Source organism: Sorex fumeus, unplaced genomic scaffold (assembly GCF_029834395.1).
Source record: "Sorex fumeus unplaced genomic scaffold, SorFum_2.1 ptg000010l, whole genome shotgun sequence".
In the NCBI taxonomy this organism is placed as follows: Eukaryota; Metazoa; Chordata; class Mammalia; order Eulipotyphla; family Soricidae; genus Sorex; species Sorex fumeus.
In genome coordinates, this window is record NW_026606067.1 from 26,698,889 (window position 1) to 26,723,750 (window position 24,862).

Genomic DNA, 24,862 nt, shown 5'->3' on the forward strand with positions numbered 1-24,862 from the left:
CATGGTTTTCCTTCATTTAGTGTTCTACCAATCCTATTCAGGACGACTTGAGTGAACAGCTTGTAGAGAATGGACAACAGGCAGATGGGGTAATAGTTGCCAATATCATGGATGTCTCTCTTCTTGTACAGTAGACCAGTCCTGCTGGTTTTCCACTGGGACGAAACCTTGCATTCAGACAGGTAGTGTGTGAAGAGCCGAGACAGTGTATTGGAGCTCATTCCTTAGACCTATTGAATGCTGTATTGAGAAAATAAATTTTTATCTTACAATTTAGAGAGCTTAATAGCTCAGAAAAATTAAGCATTGCTACTTAAATAGGGATTTTTACCCTGACATTACAACAAATTTTAAATACTATATAAACTTCCTCGATAAATAGTGGAGAAGTTTGAGAGAATAGACTCTAATTTTGATAAAAAGTTCTATTGTGCTTAAGATATTAAGATCATCCCATGCTAAACATAAATATTTCATAGGGAAGAGACATTGAATAATGCCAGTTTCATTTTTCTACTTAAGAATAGCCGTAGTCACCACATCCTGCAGTATTACTGTTTCATCAGCTTCCCTCCTCAACATACAGGCAACCCAGCACCAATTACAAAAATTACTGTGCATTAAAGACATAAGAAAATAATTTTATATATGGTACTTAGAGTAGCTGGTGGAGGAAATGCAATGGTTTCAATGGGGGTGGGGTGGGGTGCTAGATCACCCTTCACTCCAGAGTGCAGAGAAGAGAAGAAAAGAAATAGAGTGAAGGGGAAGGGGAGGAGAGATAGATGAAAAGCAACAGGGGCAGAAATCAAAGGGATTCAGGTACATTGGTGTTGTTAAGGAATGATAGAGCTAAAGATCCAAATCACAGTCAACCACACTGAAATTGCAAGACCCTGACATTAATAAATAAATGTAAAGGCTCTCGTAAAGATGGCAGACTGGGGCAGAGGCGGGACTGCAGGAGAGAGAACCTGAGAAGACACTGATGGTGGACATGGGGAAAATATTATGTGAAACCTGACATTGCTGGTTTTCTGTAGTACTCTCTTTAGATTTATATTAAACTAGAATAGCTTAAATTGAGAGTGAGATTATAGGCTATTATAGGAAATTATGAAGATTATTTCTATAATCCTATAAGGCAAAAATTGGAGGATGAGACTATAGAATTTGTTTTGGTTTTTTGAGTCACGCCTGGAGAGGCTCAGGATTACTCCTGGCTCTGTACTCAGGAATTACTCCTCGTGGTGCTCAATGAACTAAATAAGATGCCGGAGATCAAACCTAGGTTGGCCACATGCAAGGCAAACACCCTACTCACTGAACTTTTGCTCCAGTCCCCAGTTCCTGGGATTTGGTTAATATATTTTTGTCTCGTATAATTGTATATTTTGCACTCAGGAGTAACTCCTGGCGGTGCTCGGGGGACCATATGGGATGCTGGGAATCGAACCCAAGTCGACCCGCGTACATGGCAAATGCCATACACGCTGTACTATAGCTCCAACACCTTGCATGCAGCCGACATGGCCTACCCGAGTTCGATTCCTCCACCCCTCTCGGAGAGCCTGGCAACCTACCGAGAGTATCTCACCCTCATGGCAAAGCCTGGCAAGCTACCCAGGACGTATTCGATATGCCAAACACAGTAACAAGTCTCACAATGTTACTGGGCCCGCTGGAGCAAGTCAATGAACAATGGGAGGACAGTGACAGTGACAGTGAATTGTATATTTATTTTATATATTTTCATACATTAGTCTTTAAGATGGGCTGGGACACAGCAGGTAGAACATTTGCCTTGCATGGAGCCGACCCAGGTTTGATTCCTCCATCCCTTTTGGATTGCCCGGCAAGCTACTGAGAGTATCTGCTCGTTTGGCAAAGCCTTGCAAGCTCCCAGTGATGTATTCAATATGCCAAAAACAGTATCAACAAGTCTCACAATTGAGACATTACTGGTGCCCACTCAAGCAAATCAATGAACAATGGGATGACAGTACTACAGTGCTACAGTCTTTACAATGAAGAGAGTACATAACAAAATGATACTGACTCAGAGCAGGATCTACATACCACAGTTATTGGAGATTCTCATCATTTTAATAAAACAGTTCTGATTGTGTTACAATTCAAGAACAATCAAACCTAAATTGCATTTCAATTAGAAATGCAAAATACTTATATTCATTGTCAGTACTTTATAATATTTTCATAAGAATTTTAGCTTGACTCTGAATATATTTAACCCACGGATAATTATTATCTTTATATTTTCCTTTGGGATGGTGGAGTCACACCCACCTGGACTTAGGGTTTATTCCTGGAAGTTCTTGGGGGAAACATATGTGTTTGTACGGATTAAACTGGGTCAACTGCATGCAAGAAAGTTGTGCTACTTGCTTTACTAATCTCATCAGCTCAATATATTTATATATATTTTATTATATACAAAAGCACAATATAATTGTTTTAGAGAAGTGGAGGGTTTGAGCCACACCCAGTGGTGCTCAAGGCTCACTCCTACCTCTGTTTGATTGTTCATAGCAGTACTCAGGTGACCTTACACAGCACTAGGAACTGAACCCCAGCTGACCATGTGCACAGTAAGCACTTTTGTTCTTGTACTAGCTTTACATTCATTCCCATAACATCTTGGCTTTAAAATATAAATATTTATTAAATTAGTAGCTTTTAAAGTGGGTCAAGGTATAAAATCCCACTCATGTCTTCGTGCTTATAGTATCTGAAAGATGCACATCAACGTTTCAATAAATTTTCATAGTATTTTGGCTAATGGAAATATTAATAATAGTAAGTACATAGGGATTGCAGAGAGAGTCCAGTGAATGAAGCACATGTCTTGAATGCTACTGGCCCAGATTCAATCCGTGACACTGTATGTTGTTCTCTGAGCCCAAAGAAAAGTGAGCCCTGAATAGAGTTCAGTGTTTCCCAAAAGCAAACAAATAAAAAAAAGAGTTTGGGAGACACTGGTGTATACATACATATATACACACTTATATAGGTATAAGGCTGGAGTGATAGCACAGCGGGTAGGGCGTTCGCCTTACAAGCGGCCAACATGGCCGACCCGAGTTCGATTCCTCCGCCCCTCTCGGAGAGCCCGGCAAGCTACCGAGAGTATTCGATATGCCAGACACAGTAACAACAAAGTCTCCAGTGGAGACGTTACTGGGCCCGCTCGAGCAAATCGATGATCAACGGGAGGGCCTTTACTTTTACTTTTATATAGGTATAAAGATATATGTGATAAAGATATATGCATATCTTACTTTAAAATCTAAAGATATGAAAACTATAATGTGATTTGTGTTTAAATTTTCTAAAAACATACTCGATTAATTTTTACCTTTTTAAAATTCTTTTTCTTTTATTTTCTTTCTATCTTTCTTCCTTTTCTTTCTCCCTTTACTTCTTTCTTTCTATATTCCTTCCTTCCTTCCTTCCTTCCTTCCTTCCTTCCTTCCTTCCTTCCTTCCTCCCTCCCTCCCTCCCTCCCTCCCTGCCTCCCTCCTTTCTTTCTTTCTTTCTTTCTTTCTTTCTTTCTTTCTTTCTTTCTTTCTTTCTTTCTTTCTTTTGATTTTGGCTTTTGGCTAACACACATTGGTGCTCAAGTCTTATTCCTGATTCTGTGTTCAAGGATCACTCCTGGTGGGGGGCAGGGGATCAATCCACCAGCTGCATGCAAAGCAAGTGCTTCATTCTCTTTACTAATTTTCCAGTCCCTTTTTTTATATACTCATCTCACTTTCCATTAACTGGCAAAGTATTTTCATGTTACGTATTCTAAAATTTACTATAGTACTTGTTATTCTGTTTGTCTAGAGAACGCTAAAATTATAAGACTCATGCAAGTTTTGTAGAACAGCTTCTAAAGTATTTGGATAATACTCTAAATGCATTAAAATATATAAATGTGCAGTTAAAGATAATTTTGTCTCTAATGAAATTAGTTCACACACAATTATATTTTAATGATGAAAAACACCAAGAAATGCTATTTGAACACAAACATAAAAGACAGTTAAAGTGTAGGGTCATAGTGATGAATATTCTGGATTTTTTATAAGAATATTCATTTTATAAATAAAAGTTAAAAAAAATACCAGTGGACTATTTTTAATCAGGAGCATCTTTGTATTTGTTTAAAATATTCCTTTCTGGAATAACATTAACATTAATTAAACTATATTTTTCAGTAATTTATAGATGTAATCAGAGTAGCATATTAAGATTCAATATTCAATATGAATACAGATCAATTTTTTTCATTTCTTTTGAGACCTTATATTATCTAGTAAAAATGTAGGTAGTTATGCATTACCATATAAATATTGCAATATAAAAATATTTTGCATATTATTCCTAGTATTAGCCACAAGGTTCTTCATCACCTGCATATTATGGTATATGCAGGATAATACTAAATTGCAGGAATAAAGCTTGGCATATTTTATTCCTCAAGTGTGCAGTATTATAAATTTTGCTAGCATGAAAAAATAAAAACAGACAGACAGTTACTTTGCATGTGGCTGACCCCAGTTTTATCTCCCCAGTGTATATCCCTTGAGCACACCAGGAGTGATCCCTGAGTACAGAGCCAAAAATAATCTCTGAGCATAGCTGGGTGTGACCTAACAACTCTACCCCCTACCCCTCATCCTCAAAATAAAACCCTCATTTCTGGAAGAACCAAACCTGGAGAAATAACTTCAAAGCTATGGAAGAGAGAGCAGGGACAGAAAAGGAGAAAGAGCTCGACGTACTGTCCTGGAGGGATTTTGGTAAAGTTCTCTTGCAACATATTTGGCAAGACATGTAATTTTACCTCTAAAACAAGCAGTTATGTAAGCTAAAGTTGTTCACTAGAAATATCATTAATAGACTGGTAGTCTCTCAATGGTGGGGGTCAGTGTAAAATATTCATGTTAATGTGCTATTTTTTGTTTTCTGGATGGTTTCAATTAAATGAATAGTTTAAGTACAGAAGTAAAATCTTCAGTTAAGCAATTATAACAAATAAGACCAGAAAACTCCGTAAATTATTTTCTTATAACATTTCAACAACTAAGCCAAAACGTCACTAATATCACATATGCATTATGTTATACTGGGTTTTCTTCATCTAACAGAAATAAAGAAGATATAATCAAGTTTATAGTTCCCCTATTTATTTTCCTTTCATTTTACCTTATTTTATTTCCAGAAACATATTCATAAAACTGTTTCCTTAATTATATTTTTCTTGAGGCCAAAAAAAAGAAATTCAAGAGAACCAGAGTTATTACATTTCTCATATTGTTTATTCCTTGCCAATTTTTTCACATTCTAAACCAGTCCATCATTTTTATCATTTCTTTGGGAGTATTAAAGTTCTACTAACTTCTACACAGGCATATGTATTTTAATTTTTTTATCTATTTAGTCAATGCATATATATTAGTGTCTAATGTTATTAATTCTGTGTTTAGAAGTAGGTATAAATGTGGCTATTCTAGACACAAGACAGATTGCATGAAACTCAGAAATCGATGAGACTATATTGCCCACTGGTGGGCAAAATATGGTCCTAGACACAGGGACTCTGAATATTGTCTCTCTCCTTAAGTTACGCTTAATTGTAAAGCCAGAATTATTGGCACAGATAGGTAAAATGACAAAAGGACACTTAGTATAATGTTCCTGAGAAATAGTATAGCAGGCAAGGTGCCGATCTTACTTGAATCCAAGCCGGGTTCATCCCCAGCATCCTCAGATGGTCTCTGGCTCTCACCATGGGTGTTCCCTTAGTACAGAACCAGGAGTAAGCTCTGGACAGCTGGGTGTAGCCAAAAACAAAAGCTCAATGTTCTTAAATCACCATGAAGTAAAGATTGTAAGAATTTGGAAGAACGATATAAAAATCCCACTACTTTATTAATAGAGGCTTATTAGATCTGGAAATGTGAAATTAAGTTTTGATACATGTGTGATATTCTGAAAGTAAAATAATAACCACTGTGACTTGTATTATCAATTTACATTGATAATATGTATAGTTTCCTATTTCAGGAAATAGGAAACTGCACTTAGAATCAGTATTTCTACCCTCCTTCTTTGAATTAAGACACATTGGTAGGATTCCTAGCAATTTTTAATGAGGTGACAGTATTAAAAGTAACATCTCTAAAGTATGTAGTCAGTTTAATATTACAGTTATTTAGTTAATTTAAAAAGTAAAACATGGGACCAGATGATAGAGTAGGAAGTGCTTGTTGTCATGCAATCCCAGGTACCCATATGTTATCTTGAGCCCAGCAGGAGTGATCCTTGTGTGCAGAATCAGAAGTAAAATCTAAGCATACTGAGTGTGGCCCCCAGACCAATAAATAAATAGATAAATAATTAAAATAAAATAAAACATTAAAACTAAGTTCAGTTCCCCACACTGCATCTTAGCACATTTTGAATTTTTAAATCTTTTACATTTCATTTGTGCAGTAGTGCATTGTAAATTTTTTCCTTATTTGATAATCATTTAATAAAATTTGTATGTATACAGAATTCATTTGAGAAACGTTTAGATATTAAATATGTATATAGAAGAAATTAGAGTTGATTTTTAAGAAACTATTTCAATAACCTTTTGCAAGGAGCAATTTCACTGCCATCTTAAGTTGTGTATGATTAAGTCACAACATGATTGATGAAATGTTTGGATGAAACTTGAGGGCATCATGCTATATGCAATGAGTTATATAATTACCACATACTCTCAATTTTTGTGAAATCTTTAAAAAATGACAACATAAAGGTAATAGACATCTATAAGCTCATAAAGAAGATATTGGTTATTTCTAAAAAAAAAAAGAGGGCTGGGTGTGATGGTCAAATTGTGTGAAGGAAATTAAATGGTACAAACTTCTAGTTATGGTAAAAGAGATAAGGCACTTGCTTTACCCGTGACCAACCACAGTTTGATCTCTACCATCACGTATAGTTCCCCAAGCACCACCAAGTGTCATTCCTCAGCACAAAATTAGGAATAGCCACGGGGCACTGCTGGATGTGTCTCCTGACCCTATGAAATGTCTTAAGAGTCCAGTTATAAAATAAATGTCAAAGGGCCAGGAAGATAGTACATTGGATAAGGCACTTGCCTTCTACACTGCTAACCCAGGTTCAATGCCTGGTACCCCGTATGGTTTCCGAAGCCAGCCAGGACAGATTCCTAAGTACAGAGTCAAGAGTAAGCCCTGAGCCCTGAGCACCTTTGGCTGACCCCCCTCAAAAATATGTCATAAGAATGTAGTGTAGAGCACAGTGATTATAGTTATAAATACCAATAGATTATTTGAAAGCTTTTGATAATAAATTTTAAGTTCCCATCACAAACAATATATACTTATTGTGTCAGATGTTGAAATATTATTTAAAAATATATACAAATCATTATATGTATAAAACTGTTAAAATATGACTCATTAAAAAATAAGTGATGCATTTTAAATGCATCTCATTTTTAAATTCATCAAAATTAATATTTATCAGAAAATTATGCAAAATTTCAAACTATAATCAGAAGTAGAAGTAAACATTTTTGCAGCTAACAAGAAAGGCTTAATCTACCTTTATTTAGCATTAGAATTTTAAATCATATATTACGGTGAATATTTAGAAACTTCCTAAAATAAATCCTAAGTCAATTTATCCTTGGGACCAAGGATGTGTGTCAGCAATAGACTACATGCCTTAAATGTGTAAAGTTCTGTGTTCAATCCTTAAGAATCCAAAAATGGGAAAAAAAGTTGCTGATATAAAATCAGAGATAAGTATGCTAACATGGTATGAAATAAACCAGAAGATAACAATAAATTCTTATTTGTATATAAAAAATAACTAAATAAAAAGATACTGACTCCATAATTCATTTTACAGTTTATAGTATGAATTAGCTAAATATCTTAAAATCCATTAATATTTATTCTTGTGATATCTTTTGAATTCGAATTTTAAAAAATATTGTTGCTCTTCTTCCTGTAAAAGTTTAATTTTCTGTCCAGTAGCTGTTAACAAAAACTGATTGAAGTGACTTAGAGTTATGTTGAAAAACACAGTAAATCTGTTCTGGGATTTAAAGATCAGCAAAGGTTAATATGAAAGTTTTGTTTAAACTAGTAACTTCTTATCTTCAGAGAGGCAGAACATTTTCATTTTCACCCTCTATTTCCATTTCACTTCTTGTTGAGAAAGTTTTCCTGATGAAATAGTGAAAGATTCAAGTAATGTTGCACAGATTACTTATATCTGATATCATTTTTATATCCATTCTCACTTCATTTCTCACCTAAAAAAATGATATGTCTAATAAACTGTTAGAAAGGGTGTAATAGATTTTAATACTGAAGCTAAGTTTGGCGAAAAGCACAGAGAGAAAAAAAACTCAAGTTGATTAAATATCCAATTTAGAAAGATGAAGGGTTTTCTAAAATCTTATGGTAGGGGATGGAGAGAGGGTGTCCTGCCTTACAGGGGCTGGAGCGATAGCACAGCGGGTAGGGCGTTCGCTTTACAAGCGGCCAACATGGCCGACCCGAGTTCGATTCCTCCGCCCCTCTCGGAGAGCCCGGCAAGCTACCGAGAGTATTCAATATGCCAGACACAGTAACAACAGGTGGCCCATACTGGTTTAACTCCACAATCTACAAAATCCTCCAGATCCTTCAGGAGTAAGTCAGGAGTAAGCAATGAACATCAAAGAGTGTGTCCCAAAAGCAAAACATACAAAAAAGCACTATGGTATATCAAATATGGTTTAGGCATACGATTCATAATTTACATATGCCATGGACATTTTTATTATAAAGTCAGTTAACACAATGAAATGAAGGTATAAAGGTAAATTGTTTTACCATAATAGTGTAAAAGAATGGTAGATTGCCCGTTAAAATGCAACAGCCAAATTGTAAGAAAGTTTACACTGCAATAAGAGGAAGTTCTTGAAAATGTGTGAATTCTAGAAAGGGGGTAATATTGAAACAGATATTTTCTATTTATATTTAATTTCCATAAAACCAATGTCTTATATAGAACAGAAAATACATCAGGGCATTTTAGAAATGTTAAAGCAGGGTTTGAGTTCTCAGAGAAAGCTTTCAAACGTTTTAAGAATCTGGCTTCTGTTTTCTAGAAGAGATTCTAGATTTTTTAAATAATTATTAATATAGGCATTGCTATTTTTCATTGGGTTTATAAATGCTTTCACAACAGAGTATGCTTATTTTCTCATTACAAGTACAAATATAAATAAGTTGGATAACTTGCTATTCGTTATGCATATTCATCGATCCCTTATTTTGCAATGGCAAACAATTTGAGCCCAATAAAATATCTCTTGTCCCAAGTTTCTTGGTATTGTGTCAGAAAAAGAAGCTGAAGGAAAATACCAGAAAGGAGTGAGAGAAATAGGGCCAAGAAGAAGTTTTTTCCATTCCTCCACACAAATAATATCTATGTTTCAGCACCTATTTTTCCTAACCCATCACCACACCATAAGTTCGAAAAGTTATAATCTTTTCTATCTCCTACAAAAATAGTACAATTCTAAACCTAAGTGTTTATATTAAATTATATCAAGGGCAAAAGCTCACTCTGCACTAAATATTACATTACAAATGCACTAAATATTACATTACAAATGCTATATAATACAGTATTTGTAGTACAGTAACTTTAATCATAAATATAACAAGCTATTAATTATAAAAATTGAATTATTCTATTCATGTTTGATTTTATTGGTTATTAGCACATTTTGGTATTTATTTCATTGAATAAACTGAGTGAAAACTATCTGCAAACTCACTGCAAACTATTTAACAGTGAGAACTATTACTTCATTTTCCATTCGTAAACAGGAGGGTATATTGAATATACTAAAGAAATATTTAGTTCAATATTTAGTGGACCTCTGGTGGTGGGTGTGGTGTTGAAACAATTTATGCCTGAGACTCCATTATTAATAGTATTTTCAATCACAATATCTAATAAAAATTGGTGATAAAGTGCCTTATTTTTACTAATCATCATGTGTTTCAGTATTCTAAGGTATTATAAGTATTGAATTAATGTATATATATCGTATTACTTCCCTGGAAATAGATACTGTAAGTTATCAGAATCAATATTTTATATGAGGATTCAAAATTCTTAAATACAATTAAGATCAATGCAACAGAGGAAACAGAGGGTTCTCAAAAATATATTATTTTCAAACCAAAAATTATCATAATAAAAGAAGCTGGCAAAAACATCACATCTTCACCACTAGCAGACACAAATAATAGACCTGTTTCTTGATATAAAAATCTTCTGCTTCAATTCCAATTCTGTAGAAGCATATTAAAATGGTCAGCTATCTTTATTATATATTTATTATTATACACTTAATAATGGAGCTAAGAGCAATCAACTGAATGATTAATTTCTTAAACAGGTCCTTTATATACCTTTCATTTACCTCCAACATTTCACTTTTTTCACATATGTAAGTAAATTACAAGGTTTGTCAAATTAATAACTACCAAAATTATTTTCTCCTGTGTAATGTATTCTATGGATAGTAAAATAAAAGTTTTTTATTTTTGAGGATTTAAATAAGTGATGTCCCCTATTAAATAACAAAATGAAAAAAATTGGAATTTAACTTGGAAATTCAGTAATATTAATTACACTGGTGTGGGTTACATGTGAATATTCACAAAGTGAAGATTCATGATTTCATCTATGTTAACCCAAATGGTACCTAGACAGAAAAAAAGGAAATAAATGTATAGAACTATAAGTATTATATTTGTGAGAATAAAAACCTCTTAATTTATAAAACAATAACCCATTATATATAAAGTATGCATATGCCACATATACATATGTAGTAGTAATTTCTATATATACATATGTGTATATATACACATCCATACAGAATTGCCTATTACACATATTATTGCTCCTATTATTTTTAAAAAGCCTATATTAATCAGAAAACATTATGAAATTGATGATGTTTATGTCATATTCACCTGAATTTTTATAGCTGCTTAGTTTGAACTAAGTTAAAATGTTTAAATTCAAATTAAGCCATCTCAAATACAGTGTCCTCTCATTACTACTTCTACCATTGTCTTGGATCATCAAAGTCTTATGTCTCAAATTTCAGTTATGTTTCCATTATCATAGTCACTATAAAAATTTACTGGCAAAGACACAGCATCGTTGTTCAAAGGTTAGAATTGTTTAAACAAACAAAAAAGTAAATTAACAAAAAAAATAACGCATTATAACAGTTTAAAAAATTTTGTTCTACTGCATTATCAATTTTCATAAAGCCAAATATAAATACCATTCTTTTTATATGTCAAAGATTTAAAGAAGTAATTTGCGAAGTTAATAATTGTTTTCCATGTTATCTTTCTAAACTCATTTAAATAATGGTACCCAACATACCCACATCCTTATGCATCAACGTATTTTTAGAATATTGCCTTTTAAATAAAAGCTAAAGTCTTTCTATGAATATCCTATATAAGTACATAATGTCAAAATTATTACTGAATCAACATGAGTTCACTTTCAATTACTTTCCACTCAACATCTTGTAGTTAAAGGGATGATACAATATGTCATTTTATGTCATTGTAGTTAAGGGGATTATACAATGCATCATGTTGTGTCATTTTTAAATATAATTATTATACCATCTTTTCAGTTGCCATGAATGATCTGTCAAAAGTGGATGTTTCAGTTGAATTTACTATTATAATAAAGATTCTGAAAAAAATGATAATTTTATGCAACAAAATATAAACCCTAAACATAATACCTGTATGAATGCTTTGTACTTTGTGAAAATGTATCTAGTATTAAACATTAAAATTAACTTAGATAATACTATTAGGGAAATAATCATGGAAAAAATAAGTGACCTAGTCCATGGGGTAGAAAACTTATGTAAGTAAAAGAATTATCTCCTTTGATACAAAATTCCATTCTCATATAAATTTATTTTCCCTAAATAATGTATTCCTCATTTATGAGTAAAATTTCTATCCATTTTCAAGACAGTCTTACATTCTATATTTAATAAGTAAAATATAAACATTATATTTTTCAAGTCATATTGTAATCTGATATAGTTATGACACTCAGTTTTCAAATGTCAAAAGCACCAGGATAATTGAGATTGTACTTTAACCTGATTAGTATATATTACACAAATATGTGCATGTTTATTAAGGAAATAACAGTAATTGGAATTGTGTAGGTTTGCACTTGCAGTTTTTACTATTTATATGCTGTCTATTATCCACAAAATTATTTTATTAGGAGGATGTGACTATAATGAATCATTAGTTAAAGGGACACCATAGTTCTGTAGACACTATAAAGAATAATAATTTATTGAGAAAGGGAAGAAAGAAGAAAGAAGGGAAGGAGGGAAGGAAGAGAGGAAGGGAGGAAAGGAGGAAAGAGGGAGGAAGGAAGGAAGAAAGGAAGGAAGGAAGGAAGGGAGGGAGGGAGGGAAGGAGGGAGGGAGGGAAGGGGAGAGAGAGAAGAAAGTAAGGAAGGGAGGGAGGGAGGGAGAGAGGGAGAGAGGGAAGGGGAGAGAGAGAAGAAAGTAAGGAAGGGAGGGAGGGAGGAAGGCAGGGAGGGAAGGAAGGAAGGAATGGAGGGAGTGAAGGAGGAAAAGAGGAAGGAAGAGCGGGAAGGAGGAAGAGAGGAAGGAAGAAGGGAAGGAAGGAAGGAAGGAAGGAAGGAAGGAAGGAAGGAAGGAAGGAAGGAAGGAGGGAGGGAGGGCGGGCAGAAGGAAGCGAGAGAGGAAGGGGGAGTGAGGGAGGGAGGGGTTAAAACTAAGTGAAGGAAGAGATGATCAGAAATAATATAGAACATGAAATAAGTATGAATTTGACTAATGGGAAAGCAAAAAAAAATGAAGAATAAACAGAAGACTGACATCTATTTAAAAGTGTGGACCTAATCTTCTTATATAAGAAGAGCTGCATTTCAGTGATGTTCGTGAGAAATAGCAAATCATGTCCATTGGTTTTCTTGCTCTAAATTCCAAAATATCCAATTAGGTTTAATATATAATGCAGCAAATGCAACTGCAGCTCAAAAATTGCATTTTATATTAATATACTTGTGTTTTCTGTTTCATGCATTGTCCTGATATTTTATATAATTATAATCAAGGTACATACATACGTATGTGTGTCTAGAAGACATATATTTATATATATAGCTAGAAGAATACATACATATTGTCTTCTAGACAATAATAGGATTTTTTTTAAATACAAAGCTTTAGTATATACCAGTCACACAACTTTAGAAGGTGTTTTATGAAAATATTTGATGTAAGGCATTAGTGATTTGCGGTGAATTACATTCAACACATAATCATTTCTAAGGGCAAATGAATAACTACACAGTTAGAGAAACTGCACAGACCAGCAGGTACAGGGAGTCTGGATCTCCTGGGCGCTGCTCCCCTCTACTGGCAGAATTAGATAAGTGCCTGCCTCAACGCTCGCGTTTCTGTGTATCATCAGTCAATAGCTTCGTCTGCAAACAAGATACTGACACTTAAATATCCAATTTTCTTTGGTTTTGCTCACATGTAGAAGGATCGAAACTTGCGTTATTGTCTAATTAATTTTTTCATATAATCTCAATTTCACAGAGAAAGAAAAACTAATTCAGGATTTTCTTAATTCAAGTATGACTGACCAGCTGTAGCACAGGCTGGGAAACACAGTAGCCAAATGGAAACAGTAACAACATTCTTAATAGCAGGATTCTCACAAAATCTCAAATACCTAGATTTCGATAGGACTGTGTGTGGTAGTAAATTCAGTGCACACTAAAAATGACAATTTCACTTTTTGTTTTGCCTGCATGTCATTTAATATATAAAGATGAGTGAAACTTTAATCACTTCCTCCTAACCAAGCCTGTCATTCTTAGCAAGCTCATAACAGTGTTTCCTCCCAATGTTACCTAGGAAATATGGTCCATCATTGGGACGTTAAGGTTGAAGTTCATAATTAACTAGCAAACAATAAATCAAGCGTGTAAGTCCCAAATGTATCCTGGTATGGGATGGAGGTGGTGGGTTATAAGACTTATCAATCTCACAGTGCATCAAAATTGTTAATAAACTAGTTTTTTGTATAATAAGAAATACTTTTTTAATGGAAGAAGGAAAGGCATGGCATAGCTGAAGTTAAGGTTCAAGCTTTGTATCCTCTATATATAATATATTATGTTTTTCAAAAACTTTTTATTAGGAAAGCTATACCAGACGCATAATCACTATACAATGATTAAACATTACCTTTACAATTTATAATCACTGAAATTACATAATAAATATATGCACATTTCTTTTGAATCTTTGAGTGTGAGAAGACATTAAAAGTGCTTCCTACAAAGCTGTTAGTGATATATACCCAGTTGCTTTTTATGTTTTTTAATATTATATATATATATAAGAAAGTGAAGATGTTCTCCAAAAATCTTGGCATCACAAGATGAAGTGTCACAGAGGGTACTCATCCCTAGATGTTTGCTTCCGATAGTTATTCACCAGGCCTCCACTTCAGAAGGGCACAGACTGCTATGTGACTTTTCTTAGGATAGTAGGAGAAATGTGTGAGCTATACAATAATAATAATAAAGAGAAGGTGGTGCTATAGTGAGAAAATGAATGGATCAAACCCGAAATAATTAGACTGGGTTAAATGGGAGAGGGGTGTGTGTGTCTGCAAGTATGTTTCTGTGTGTACTGCACCTGGAGGAAGAGGCTGCAGGTATAGGGATTTAGCTCTGTGCAGGGATTGGTGATTTGCATGGGTCTGAAAGACAAAAGAGTGGGTGAGAACATTCGAGCAAGACCCGCCCCCTCCCTCCCCATCTTGCAGTTTCCAGGCATGCAGCAAACTGCATTGTTAATACATGTACAGTATCTGTGCCATGATGAGAAGAGGAAAGAAAGCCACAAATGTCAATTTTCTCCCTCCCACCCCCATCAAACAAAACTACAACTAAAAATAATTAATTTACCGAAAATAAAGACACATTGACTTTTACTTAATTAGGATCAACATAATGATCCCCATTATACCTTATACATGGCACAGTCAAAGTCTCAAGTTTCAGTATAAAAAATAATGATAACATTTGCTGGCAAAAGTCTGCGAAGGCACTTCATTGATTAATGATCTGAGTATGGCCCTTCCTCCAAATCACATTGGAGAGAGAAGAGCCTACATCTGTATTTTCTAGTTATCATGCGGTCTTGAGTTCTGTTCAGGGCAGGGAAGTTTGTGAGAGTGGAGTTTTGGGGACAAATATAAGGGGAAAGTGGATTGTGTTCCTTTTTTTCCTTTTTTCCTTTTTTTGTTTGGGGGTGGGGAAAAAGCACTGATTTTTTTTTTCATTTTCTATTAGAACCTATATGTTGTTTTCTCCAAGACTTCGAGGTAATCCGGCTTGGTTTGACGTTTGGCCCTTAACTCGAGGTAATCACTTTTTTGGGTTTGGTGGTCTGTGAAGCCCTTTCCAGCCGAGAAGAGAAGGGTTTCTTTGAGCCTGGCATCCTGCTGTAAGTCTGGATATTGCATGCCAGGAGGATGGACATGCAGTTCCTTTAACTTGGGCACTGTGCCATAAAGACAGTCCACAAATCCTACTGTGCATGTGGCTGGCTGTGGCCTCTCTCGGTCTAGTAGTATGCCACCACCACTACAGCCTCCCCCAGGAGGAAACAGCACCACCCCACCATTCTTCTCATGGTGACGGAACCCAGTCAAGTCTCCGCCAGGTCCTGGAACAACCCCTGGGACCCCACCAACTACTGGGTGGTGAGGGTGAGAGTGATGGTGATTGACTGTCACAATAGTGTTTAGCTGTGAGCTGGACACGGCCAGGGCCCACTCCTTCTCCTTTTCGAGCAAGGTCCGGTAGTTGCTGTGGTTCTCCTTGGCTGTCTCCGTGAACTGCTCACTGCCTAGGAGAACCTCCCCTATCCCTGGTGGTTGTGTCCCAGGACCGCCACGCTCTGCACTCCCTGTCTCCTGGAGTGAGGCAACAGTCACCTCTTCCTCCTCCCGGGGCTTGTAGATGGGATTGTTACACATCTGGGTAACTGGGTGGGGGATGTACTCATACACCCGACCCACAGGAGGGGCCTTGTCGGGGGAGGAAAGCGTTGGTCGGAGTCCACCCCCACCTCCACCTCCACCTCCTCCACCATCTTCAAAAAGCCGATGGCACTGCATCTGGATGCCAGTAAGATCCACACCTTCCTGCCTCTTGCTTCTAAAGGGCAGTTTCTTTCGGCGCCTTCGGAGGACGTAAGCAAAGAGTCCAGCAGCAACAAAGACTGCTGAAAAAAATAGAACCAGTAGGCTAAGAATCAGCACAGACAGTGGCACAGGGCCTCCAGGGGGGGAGAATTCATAAGGTGATGCACTTGTTGTTCCCCCTGCAAGCTGAGAATCTCCAGGCTGGGCTGGGGATACTCCAACAGGTACAGTGTGCAGCATCTCTGGGCAGAGAACTTCCAGCTCAACGCTGCGCACATCCCGGTGGGTGAGGTTCTCAGGGCTTCTGCAGAGCACATCGCCCACCACACTGACTGAACTGATGGTCTCAATCCATTGTTTGAAGGGGACTAAGTCACACGTACAGTCCCAAGGATTCTCATTCAGGTCTATCTGGACAATGGCATTCAAGTGTTCAAGGACACCAGTCACAGGAAGATAGAGGAAGTAGTTCTTTCTCAGGTTGAGCCTGGCAAGAGATGTGCCTGCAAAGGCGTCAGTTGGCAAGGTCCTCAACAGGTTATTGTTGAGGAAGAGTAGCTTCAAGTTCGGCATAAGACTGAAGGCTGCAGGCTGGATTTCCCGGATGACATTGAACTCAAAATATAGGTAGTGCAAACTCTGTAGGCCCCGAAACATGCCTGGTGTCAGTCTTTCAATGTCATTACCATTGAGAAAGAGGCTCTTTAGGTTGGGCAGATTGATGAAAGCTCCATCTTGGACATATGAAATACGATTGTTTCCCAAGTGTAAGAGATCCAAGGAAGAGAAATTCCAAAAATCAGAACGATATATTTTTTGAATCAGATTGCTACTAAGGTACAGTTTCTTGGCATTCAGTGGCCTTGGAAGAAGTTCAGAAATGTTATTGAATCCTCGTTCTTTGCAGTTGACAGTCAAGCCAAGGTCATTGATATGCAAATTACAGGTACACCCAGTAGGACATATAATGGGGATAGGTGGTCTAGTCTGATAAGGAGCAATGGGAGGTTGGTTGGGACCAGGGTATAAAGCTTGGGATGTGGAAGGTGGTCTTGGTGTTCGGGGCTGTTTAGTGGGCTTGGGTTGTTTATTTGAGGACTTATATTCAACAGACGAAGCAGTAAAATGAACAGAAGACAACATTGAAGAAGGCTTAGTTGGCCATGCATTCTCCTTGCTTGATGATAAATGGGGAATCCCCAAACTGGCTTCCACCTCAGAATCAGACAGCAAAGGACATAGCTCTGTCTTCCTGATTTCTCGTAGGTCTTTTCCATGGAAATGAAAAGGCGTCTCGCAGGTGATGTCTCCCACCAGGGCTGTGTAAGGAATCCGTTCTAGCCAACTCTTCAATTGCACAATCTCACATGTACAGTTCCAGGGATTTTCTTCAAGCTGGAGCTCCATTAGGCTTCTGCCAATGTGGTCTAACATTCCTCTATAAAAAAGAACCTTTAACCTATTTCCACGAAGATCCAAATGGGTTAAGGATACAGCCTTAAATAAATTTGTTGGAAGCATGGGAATGAGATTATCATTTAAAATCAGAACCCTCAATTTGCTCAGGTTCCGAAATGCACCACTTTCAATACGTTTGATGACATTATAATCTGCCTGTAGGTATTCCAGACTTTCCAAGCCAAGAAAGGTATCATTTCTGAAGATGTCTAGTTTGTTCTCATGTAGGTATAGCCTCTTTAAAATTTTAAGACCGTTGAAAGCTCCTGTCTGAATATCCTGTAATGCATTGTTCCCAAGGTTAATGGATACAGCATTATTCAAATGAAGAAAACTGTTGGTATACAATTTTCTCATGGAATTTCTCTGTAGGTACAGTTTAAAAGGTCTTGACCAGAATTCAGTAATCTGACTAACATTTGTAAATCCTTTACTGTCGCAATGTATATGAAAGAGGCTTTCTTTAACTTCACAGTAGCATGGATCAAAGCAGGGCTCATCTACTTCCTCCGAGTCCTCTATCAGGGGAATTGGGGTAGTCCATCCTAGAGCAATTGTACTCAGAAGAATCATCCACAACATCCTCCCTCTGTGAAGCATCTCAGTTATGGAAGATTTCATCTTTTGTGGTTGATTACAAAACTGCAACAGAAATAAAAATGCAGATTTTAGCTTTTAGTCATAGGTACTGTTCTAATTAACTCGTACATATGGAGCTTTTTAAGAGTGATGGAACTCTACCAGTTGCTGAATTGACACTAAGGATGACCTGTAAGTATGCTTAACATACTATTTTTAATTCAGGGAACTCAAATATTTTACAGTGCCACTACATTTTTTCTGAATCAAGCCATACTTGTTAAAGAATATACCACACACACAGAAGCAGCCTTCATATTTTTTCTAGCAAATAAACTAGTATAGGAGGATAATCTTGAATTTAGGCAGAATAAGAACGAATGCCAATGATTTGACTATCATATCTGTTTACCTGTTAAAATTCATGATGATATTAGAAGTCCCTGATAGAGATTTTATTGGAAATGTAATGGAAGGAAATAAAAGTTCTTTAAAAACCTTTAATTTATGTTAATTCAATAAAAATAGTTATTTTATACTTAAAAAAGACATGTCATTTCTCAAAGTTATAAAAGTTATTCCTCTCGGAGAGCCCGGCAAGCTACCAAGAGTATCCCGCCCGCTCAGTAGAGCCTGGCAAGATCCCTGTGGCGTGTTCTATATGCCAAAAACAGTAACAAGTCTCACAATGGAGACGTTACTGGTGCCCACTGGAGCAAATCGATGAACAATGGGATGACAGTGCTATAAAAGTTATTACCCTAGTGACCAATACTACATTGTCAGTAGGCTAATAACTGAGTAATATAAGATGATTTGTATTTCAGGAAAACAAGATTTCTCTTAAGAGAGCATCACAGCCTGCTTAATTACAGGGCATGTTCAGTAATACTTTATCCACTCACTTTTATCTGAACAGCTTATTAATATACCATTTAAATAATTACTACATTTTGGTATTATGTTAACTTTTGTACTTAAGTTCTATAGGGGTGATTAGTCTTTTCAAAGCACTATGCAACGGTCAGAGGCAAATGTATAATATAGAAAATATAGCTAAAAAATGCTGAACCTGTGTGGTTCTGCTCTGTTGGTGGAGCTTTGTATAGAATCTGTATCCCTGCCTTCAAGATCAACTGAGGAACCCTGGAAAAGCTGGAATTTCAGGTGACTCATTAGAGGAGAGGTTGGGATTTATAGTCAGGAAGAGGAAAACATCTTCATTCTGATCTGTGGATAAATGATCTATGATATGGTACAAATTTCAAAGAAAATCACGATTGTTTTCAAATCAGAAAAAAAATACAGTGCTGGTCTACTAAAATAGAGCCTTCAATAGCTAAATTTCCTTGCTTACTCTTATCAGTGTATGAAATGCATATATATCCAAATGTTAATAAAGAAAGCAGTTTTATTAGATTGCCCTTTCTAAGTAGGTGAAATATCAGTCAAAATTGAAAAGCATTCTTTTAAACAAAAAAAAAGCTTATATTTTAGCTTGTTTTCTTTCTGCACAGAGACACATACGTTAAGGAAATATCTCATTAATCTTTTAACTTAAGCACAATGAGCTAATTTATAGGGAGAATGAAAATAATGCATCTTCACATTCAGCTTGCCTATAGTGCAGACAGCTGTAAGAAAAGAATCCATGAGAAATCAGCTAGAAATCTGCCTCATGCAGTCAGTGCTCAATTTTTAGAAACAATTAAAGCAAGGGAGGGGAAGAGAGAAAACAGATGAGGCTACACTGCAGCCTCAGTTAGTCTTCCCTGTCTCCCTCATAAAATATTAAAATTTTAAGTTCTTTCATCTTCAACAATTAGGTTTTTTTCCATTATTTTTAGTTCCCTATAGTCGAGGCAAGAAAGGCTCCAGAGGTCTTTTACTTACCTATTTTGCAGAATTTTTAAAGCACTGAAAATTGTGGGTGGGGGTTGGGTTGAGTATAAAGATCGCTCTCTATCGCTCTCTTGCTCTCTCTCTCTCTCTCTCTCTCTCTCTCTTGCTTGCTTGCTCTCTCTCCCTCCCTTTCTCTCCCTTCCTTTTGCTGAAGCTAAAGCAAAGGGGGATAATATATATATTTTTTTAAAGGAGGGAAGTAGGGGGTGGTGGAGGGAGCGGAGAGACTAAGAGCAAAAAAGCCAGCAAGCTAGAGACGTGCTGGGAATGCAATGGGCCTTTCAATGGGCTTCTTTAGGATGCAGAACTGCTGCTTGGCACTCAAAGGAGAAGGGAGAAGGGGCTGCTGCAGGATTCTAGCTTCACCACCACAGCCTGTGCTGATGAGGCTGTTCTCTCTGGGTACCAGCAGCACATCATTGGGCACCCAGGAGAAGGGCGGGAGGAATGCAGGGAGAAGAGATGCCTCAATCACGGTGTTGAACCTCAGACTTCTTACATCCTGTTTTTTTCTTCCTTCTTTTTAACGTGCACTGTAACTCTGGAACTGACTTTTCTGCATTATGAAAATGAGCTCCAAGAAAGGGAACACTTATCAGGCAGAATCACTTAGGAAACCATGACAATTCAGTGTGTGTGTGTGTGTGTGTGTGTGTGTGAGAGAGAGAGAGAGAGAGAGAGAGAGAGAGAGAGAGAGAGAGAGAGAGAGAGAGAAGTAGAGAGAAAAAGAAGAGCAGGAGGAATGCTTAGCATGAGGTCATGCATGATCACTATTCAGTGTGCATGGTGTTGTGTGTGTGTGTGTGTGTGTGTGTGTGTGTATTTAAGAGAAGACAAAAGAACTCAAGGGTCCAGATGACAAACTGTCAAAATAAGAGAAGACACTGAAAGATCAATCAGGCCATAAGAAACTTTCCTTTGGTGTGGAAGGAGGAGAAGTGGGGGGAGGAGTATAATATTCTTTTTTTTTTTAACTATCAAGGAAACCATGGCCTGAATGCTTTGCTGTTCTAGGTCTTCAAAGCTTCCCTTGCTAATGTATATTGCTTGAAAAGTAATACTATCTTTCAGAATGATCTTTTTTACAGCAGTAGTTTCTCTCAAAGATATAGATTGGAAGGGCATTTAAGTGCTTAAGGCCAAAGAATTGACTCTAGCTGATTCTGCTTGGGTCTCCTGAATAAGGAAACGCTCAAGCAATCTGAGCAACGGGGACTGAGTTTCTCCTGCATTTTGCTTCGATCTCTTTGCACCAGGCATCCTTTTACTGTGCTGCAGCTTAAAGCCTGCAATATTTTTGGATTCAACAGACACGTATTTGCTTCCATATTTTAAAAATCAGAGACAAACCCATGGAGACTCAGACTGTTTGGGTAACAATAGCACATTCAATTTTTCTATTGGGAAACACCTAGAGAACCTAGGGGGTGGGATCTCAGGGATCGAGATTTTCTGTCTTTTTTCCCCCTTTCTTCTATTTTCTCTTTCTTCCCTCCCCCCCCCCATAGGTGTTTCTCCTCATTATTTGGGGGAAGTGATGGTAGGGAGTGGCAAAGATGAGGATGATTGAGGGAGGAGGCTGCAGTTAAAAGAGGCACCAGGGCATGCTCCATAGGGCCCCTCAATAAATAGCAAGATTTTTTAATGGTTCAACTAGCAGCTCTACCTAAGGGCTCGCCTGTCCTGCCGGGTGGGAGAACACACAGCTGGGAGGGCAATTTCGAGAGAGGCAACATGCAGCAAAGGAGTCTATTGTGCATCATGGATGCACGGCACCATCTCTACACACACATACATGCATCAGTTCTCTCACAGACAAATGGGGACAGACGGGACTTTTCTGTTCCCTAAAGGACTGGTCTGAGCCTGAGTTGCCCCGGGGTTTCAAGGTGCCAGCAGAGGGGGCTTTCCTTTAAGGCACACTTTTTAAGGCACAAAAAGGAAATTTATTTTAAACATGTTTTTTTTTTTTAAAGAAAAGCAGTTTGTGTAAAGCTTTTCTTTAACCATTCTAACTATATAGAAATCACCTAACTCAAAGTGTTCCTTGAACAGCCCTCTTAAGCAATTTGCTTGCTATTTTGCATTAAAAATGACCACACATGTGTCACTGTTACATACAGTATCTCACCCGGGAAACTGCAACCCAAGACTAACTACAGGAGGGCAGGATTCTCTAACATTCCCCAACTTTAATATTCCACACCCAATCAATTCTTCAGATAGGTGTCATCAATGAAGCAAACACGGAAAGCCTGAACATCGAACCAGAGCAACCCTATCTTCTTCACCCACTGCCGCCCTTCCTCCTCCTTCCCTCCACACCACCTTCTGCACCCTATGGAAGCAGTGACCATTTAGCTCATCCTTTGCAAACCCTTGATGCACTGGATAGAATGGGCAACCTTATCTGATCTCCCCAGCTCCTGTAAATAGTCCTCTGCCTAAACATCTTTAAATTCTTGACATGTGGCAAGTTCTAAAGCTTCCGTTCCCCTTTCCCTTTTCTTTATCTCAGTATGGCTTGTCCACCAGCTTCAAAAGTTAGAGCCGAAGCAAGGCCAGGATCCTTCTAATCCCACTAGATATTCCGGGCACCATTTATTTCTCTCCAGAGCACAAGAAGCTCTTTCTCTCTACAGTGCCCCCTCTCCATCTCTTCCTTCCCCTCTGCCCAACATCTCTGAGCTAATTTACTCCTGTCTAAGATTAAATATTCCAATATGGAAGCAAACGATCTCCTCTAGAACAAATAATTGAAATGCTGCATCATTCATTTTCCGAAGAGCGCTGAGCCATCTACCGAGGATTTCCTAATCTGCTGTCTCCCGCGAAACGCACAATGGTTCGGTTTAGAAACGGAAAATGATTTTTTTTTTTAAGCTCCGGCCGTGCCATTTTCCTTCCATCTTTTTTACCAAGCCAGAGAGATCCGCTGGGGGAGGGGCTCTTCGCTCGGATACCTGGCCTATTTGTTGGGGTTCCTGAGGATTTTCTCCCCCAGAACAGGGGTCCGCGGGGATGCTGGCCTCCGGTCTCACCCCTCTTGCTATTGTCCTGACAGTGGTGGCCGCATTCCGGCAAAAACGCAACATTCCCCAGCACCCGTGCGCGGCGGCGACCCATCCTAAGGGTCCCACCGTGCCTCCCTCCCCGGCGGCGACCCAGCCTAGGGTCTGACCAGCCTCCCTCCCGGGCGCGACCCATCCTAAGGGCCCCACCTGCTCCCTCCCCAGCGACGATCCATCCTACGGGTCCCACCTGCCTCCCTCCCCGGCGGCGACCCAGCCTAAGGCCCCCTCCGGCTCCCTCCCCGGCTGCGACCCATCCTAGGGCCCCACCGAGCCTCCCTCCCCCGCGGCGACCCATCCTAAGGGTCCCTCCCGGCGGCGACCCTCCTGAGGGTCCCACCTGCCTCCCTCCCCGGCGGCGATCCAGCTAGGGCCCCACCTGCTCCCTCCCGGCGGCGAGCGCGCCCGGTGGGCCGAGCAGGAGGCGCGAGTACCTAGCGGCGCAGCACCCCGCGCCCGGCTCGGGGGCTCCCGGCTGCAGGTGCGGGCTCCGGGCGAGGCGGCGCCGCGTCCATAGCCGGCCGTGGTCCTCCTCCTCCTCCTCCTCCTCCTCCTCCTCCTCCTCCTCCTCCTCCTCCTCCAGAGAGGCCGCCGGGTCACGCCCGCGCTCCTCGGGGCTGTCTCCGCCTCGGAGAGTCGCGGGGCGAGGGTCGCCGCATCCCCGCGGGAGGGGAGAACCCGGTGGCCGCGGCCCCTGCCGCGCGGCTCCGACCTGCGCCCGCGGCGCTGGCGACGGAGGCGGGGGGGCGCTCGGAGGGGTCCGCAACGCTCGGACCCGCGCCGCGGGGCTGTCCCCTCGGGGCCGCTCGGAGGGGCCCGCCGCGCTCGCTCGGACCCGCGCCGCGGCGCTGTCCCCTGGGGGCCGCTCGGCGCCCGAGCCCCGGCCCGCGCGGTCCCCGCGGTCCCCGGCTCCCCGAGGCTGTCCCCGCCGCGGGCGTCTCGGCTGCCGACCCCCGGGGTGGGGGCGGGGCGGGGGGAGCGCGGGTCCCGCGTCGCAGCTGGCGCGGGGGGCGGGCGGGGGGCGGACGCCGCGGCGGCTCGCAGCCCCCGGTCCGGCTCGGGGGCCGAGCGCGCTGCCCGCCGGGGACGCGCGGCCGGGGACGCGCTCCCGCCACTCACCGTGTCTGCGCCGAGCGCGGGGCCGCCCGGGGACGGCTCCGAGAGGGGACCCGCCGGCCGCAGGCACCGTCCGCCACCGCCCCCAGCCGCGCGGGGAGCGCCCGGAGCAGCCGAGCGGCCCAGCCCGCCGCCCGCGCCCCCCGCCCGCGCCCCCCCGCCCTCCCCCGCGCCGACCGGGTGCAGCAGCCGCAGTCCCGCGCAGCCCGGCCTGCAGGAGGCGGGGAGCGGGGAGCAGGCAGGCTGCTCGCGCTCTCCTCCCTCCCCCTCTCCCTCCCTTCCTCCCTCCCTCCTTCCCTCCGTCCCTCCCTTTCTCTCTCTCTCTCTCTCTCTCTCTCTCTCTCTCTCTCTCTCTCCCTCTCTGTC

General features: G+C 39.7%; 1 protein-coding gene across 4 annotated transcripts; it reads right to left on the reverse strand.

Annotated features, from left to right (window-relative positions):
- Positions 1-8,084: 8,084 nt before the first annotated feature.
- On the reverse strand, positions 8,085-24,515 carry SLITRK3 (SLIT and NTRK like family member 3). Of its 4 annotated transcripts, XR_008791947.1 has the most exons (3): positions 23,815-23,898; positions 15,188-18,470; positions 8,085-8,264 (listed from the first exon to the last, which is right to left on the reverse strand). XR_008791947.1 is itself a non-coding variant. In XM_056110597.1 (2 exons), the coding sequence occupies exon 2, from the start codon at positions 18,447-18,449 to the stop codon at positions 15,510-15,512; it is 2,940 nt and encodes a 979-aa protein (XP_055966572.1). In that variant the 5' UTR covers positions 18,450-18,470; positions 24,500-24,515; the 3' UTR covers positions 14,325-15,509. The 4 variants fall into 4 exon arrangements, 3 of the variants coding, with proteins under 3 accessions (XP_055966572.1, XP_055966571.1, XP_055966573.1); XM_056110597.1 differs by lacking the exons at positions 8,085-8,264; positions 23,815-23,898 and adding an exon at positions 24,500-24,515 and having other exon boundaries at positions 14,325-18,470; XM_056110596.1 differs by lacking the exon at positions 8,085-8,264 and having other exon boundaries at positions 14,325-18,470.
- Positions 24,516-24,862: the final 347 nt, after the last annotated feature.

Excerpts from the sequence above, each read along its gene's own strand:
- SLITRK3 (XM_056110597.1), bottom strand. The coding sequence starts at position 18,449 with ATGAAATCTTCCATAACTGAGATGCTTCACAGAGGGAGGATGTTGTGG.